This window comes from Psammomys obesus, unplaced genomic scaffold, assembly GCF_907164565.1.
Source record: "Psammomys obesus unplaced genomic scaffold, mPsaObe1.curated_primary_1811, whole genome shotgun sequence".
In the NCBI taxonomy this organism is placed as follows: domain Eukaryota; kingdom Metazoa; phylum Chordata; class Mammalia; order Rodentia; family Muridae; genus Psammomys; species Psammomys obesus.
Window position 1 is genome coordinate 7637632 of NW_026596166.1, and position 2811 is coordinate 7640442.

The window sequence follows — 2811 nt, forward strand, 5'->3', positions numbered from 1 at the left end:
ATTTAATTTACACCCCATTCAGCCCCTTCTGCATGAGGTTCCCAACACATTTTTGCTGGTGGCAAGTAAAACTTTTTAGCATTCATCGATGGCAGAGGCTGCATTGGAAAAACTCATCGATGCAAATGGGGAAACTGAGTCCAGAAGCCTGTCGACGTCAAGACACTAAATCGCAAATGAAGCCCTGATGTGTCTATCCATTTGGCTACTGTGCCAGGCTCAACCCTTCTGGTCCCACTTCTAGAGGCACTTTGAGAATGAGGGGAACGCTGCCCAGATCAGAGTGCCTGCACTCTTTGGGAGGTGTTGGGGGTTAGGGAGAATGGGGGAGGGGATTGGCTCCTGGAGCTGAAGCCAAACCCAGGAGAAGCCACTTTCTGAGCGTCTGCAGCAGAGAACCCTAGGTCTGCTCTTGTATTATTTATCGTGTTCCATAAGCTATTCATCAATCCATTATTTATTCATCTCAACATTAAGGTAATTAAATATGAGCTCACCGGGAAGAGCCAAGACTGCAAGGGACAGGGATGGGGAGCACGGCGAAGAGGGTCATTAGAACGTCTGCAGTCATTGATTTTTTTTCTCCCGAGGTGCGCGAGGCTCCCCTTAGGTGACACCAAAGAGGGCGCCGCTCGGCAAGGTCCGGCACCCTAGCTCCCTCCTCCTGACCCCCACCTCACTTCCCACCTCCCCAGGTCCTTCTCCTCCCACCACCGCTCCCCATCACCCAGGCCCCGCAGCTTCGCCCTCCCTACGCGGGCCGGTAGGGCGGCGCGGCTTAGCGGCCGGGGCCCCGGCGGCGCGCAGGCTGGCCAGCTTCGGATTGGCGCCGGGCGCAGCCAATCAGCGCGCCGGGGACGCTGCGCGCTTTAAGGCCGCGGCCGAGAGAACAGAAACCAAGTTCCCGGGCAACTAGCAGCATCCACCCGGCGGCAGGCGGGAGCCAGCGAGGCCCGGAAGGCAGCGGAGTGCGCCAGCCACTCGGGAGTCGAGCGAGCCCCTTCTTCTTCACCTCGCTTTGCCCTTCGGCTCCCGCCCGCCAGAGGTCCGACCGGTCTTTTAGCCCTCGCCAAAGCCTAGGGAGGGGGTCGGGAGCAGCCGCGCCCCCCTCCCCGAGGCAGACGCCCCCCCCCTCCACCCCTCGCTCTCCGCGTTCAGCTCACTCGCCGCGTGCGCCCGGGCCCGTGCGCCCCGGCAGCGCCAGCCATGTCGATGCTGCCGTCGTTTGGCTTCACGCAGGAGCAAGTGGCGTGCGTGTGCGAGGTCCTGCAGCAAGGCGGGAACCTGGAGCGCCTGGGTAGGTTCCTGTGGTCGCTGCCCGCCTGCGACCACCTGCACAAGAACGAGAGCGTGCTCAAGGCCAAGGCGGTGGTGGCCTTCCACCGCGGCAACTTCCGCGAGCTCTACAAGATCCTGGAGAGCCACCAGTTCTCGCCGCACAACCACCCCAAACTGCAGCAGCTCTGGCTGAAGGCTCACTACGTGGAGGCCGAGAAGCTGCGCGGCCGGCCCCTGGGCGCCGTGGGCAAGTACCGGGTGCGCCGAAAATTCCCGCTGCCGCGAACCATCTGGGACGGCGAGGAGACCAGCTACTGCTTCAAGGAGAAGTCGCGGGGAGTGCTGCGGGAGTGGTACGCGCACAACCCCTACCCCTCGCCGCGGGAGAAGCGGGAGCTGGCCGAGGCTACCGGCCTCACCACCACCCAGGTCAGCAATTGGTTTAAGAACCGGAGGCAAAGAGACCGGGCCGCCGAGGCCAAGGAAAGGTACGGGGCGTGCTTGTCCAAGGCTGGGGCCATCCCGGAAAAAAAGTCTCACTCCTTCGCCCCTTTTCTGCACCCCCTTCCCGAAAGGCATCGGCTACCGAATCCCTAGCCGCCGCCCCGGCCCCCTCCCCACGCCCCGGCGACGCCGCAGCCAAAGTTTACGAACCCCTGGGCTTTGCCTGCCGGGCACCGGGCCGCGTCTGCGTGGAGCGCCCGCGCGTGGGGGCTCTTCGGTGGGGAAGGATGTCGGGAACTGCCGGCGCTGGTTTTTTTTTTTTTCACCCCTCCCTGGCTGGCTGCGGCGTAGAGAGGGGTTGGCGGGGGGAGGGGGGTAGGGGTTCCCGATCAGAGGGAAAGGGGAGCGTTGCTTGGTATCTGGAGGGAAGAGCCGGGAGGAGGTTCGGCGCGGCGGAGGGTCTCGAACCCCCGTCCTTTCGCTCCTCCTTCTGGCTAGTCTGCGCAGAGCCTCCCGGTGCCTTCCGGCGCTCTCTCGGGGTAGTCTAGGGGATGAGAGCCCTGCGTCCTTGCGCGCTGGCTGGACAAAGAGGAAAGCAATGCCCAGAAAACAGAGCTCCGGGGGTGGGGGAAAAGGCTTGCTGGCCGTCTCAGCCGAAGCCCCGAGCCTGGAGCGCACAACGCCGACTGGAGCGCTCCCTCCCTCGCGCGTGGCCGGGTCGCTGTCGCCGGCCCCGCCGCCGCCGCGGGCGAGGAGTAAGTGCGGCGCCTGCCGCCGGCTGGCTTCTCCCCGCCCCGGACCTCTGCTTCCCCTGCCCCGCGGCGCCTGCTGCCGCCCGGAGATTGGGGACCGCCCCGGGCAGGCGGAGGCAGGGCGCAGGCAGGGGAGCCCGGAAAGCCGGGGACCCGGGGCGCAAGGCCCCGCTGGCTCCTCTTTGTTCGTGGGCAGCCTGGGGGGCCGAAGGTCTGCCTTCCTGGGTTCCCCCCTCTGGGTCGGGAAACCGCAGAGCCTGTCTAGATTCCTAGGGGAAAGAGAGAGAGAGAGAGAGAGAGAGAGAGAGAGAGAGAGAGAGAGAGAGAGAGAGAGAGA

The 2811-nt window shown here is 64.6% G+C and overlaps 1 protein-coding gene across 1 annotated transcript in view; it reads left to right on the forward strand.

Moving 5' to 3' along the window:
- The first annotated feature begins 1203 nt into the window (after positions 1-1203).
- LOC129667759 (homeobox protein SIX1) overlaps positions 1204-2811 on the forward strand; it is a 2908-nt gene continuing 1300 nt past the window's right edge. Inside the window, exon 1 of the mRNA XM_055595474.1 lies at positions 1204-1766. Within this exon, the coding sequence (XP_055451449.1) occupies positions 1207-1766 (560 nt within the window). The 5' untranslated portion in view covers positions 1204-1206. The remainder of the gene's footprint in view (positions 1767-2811) is intronic.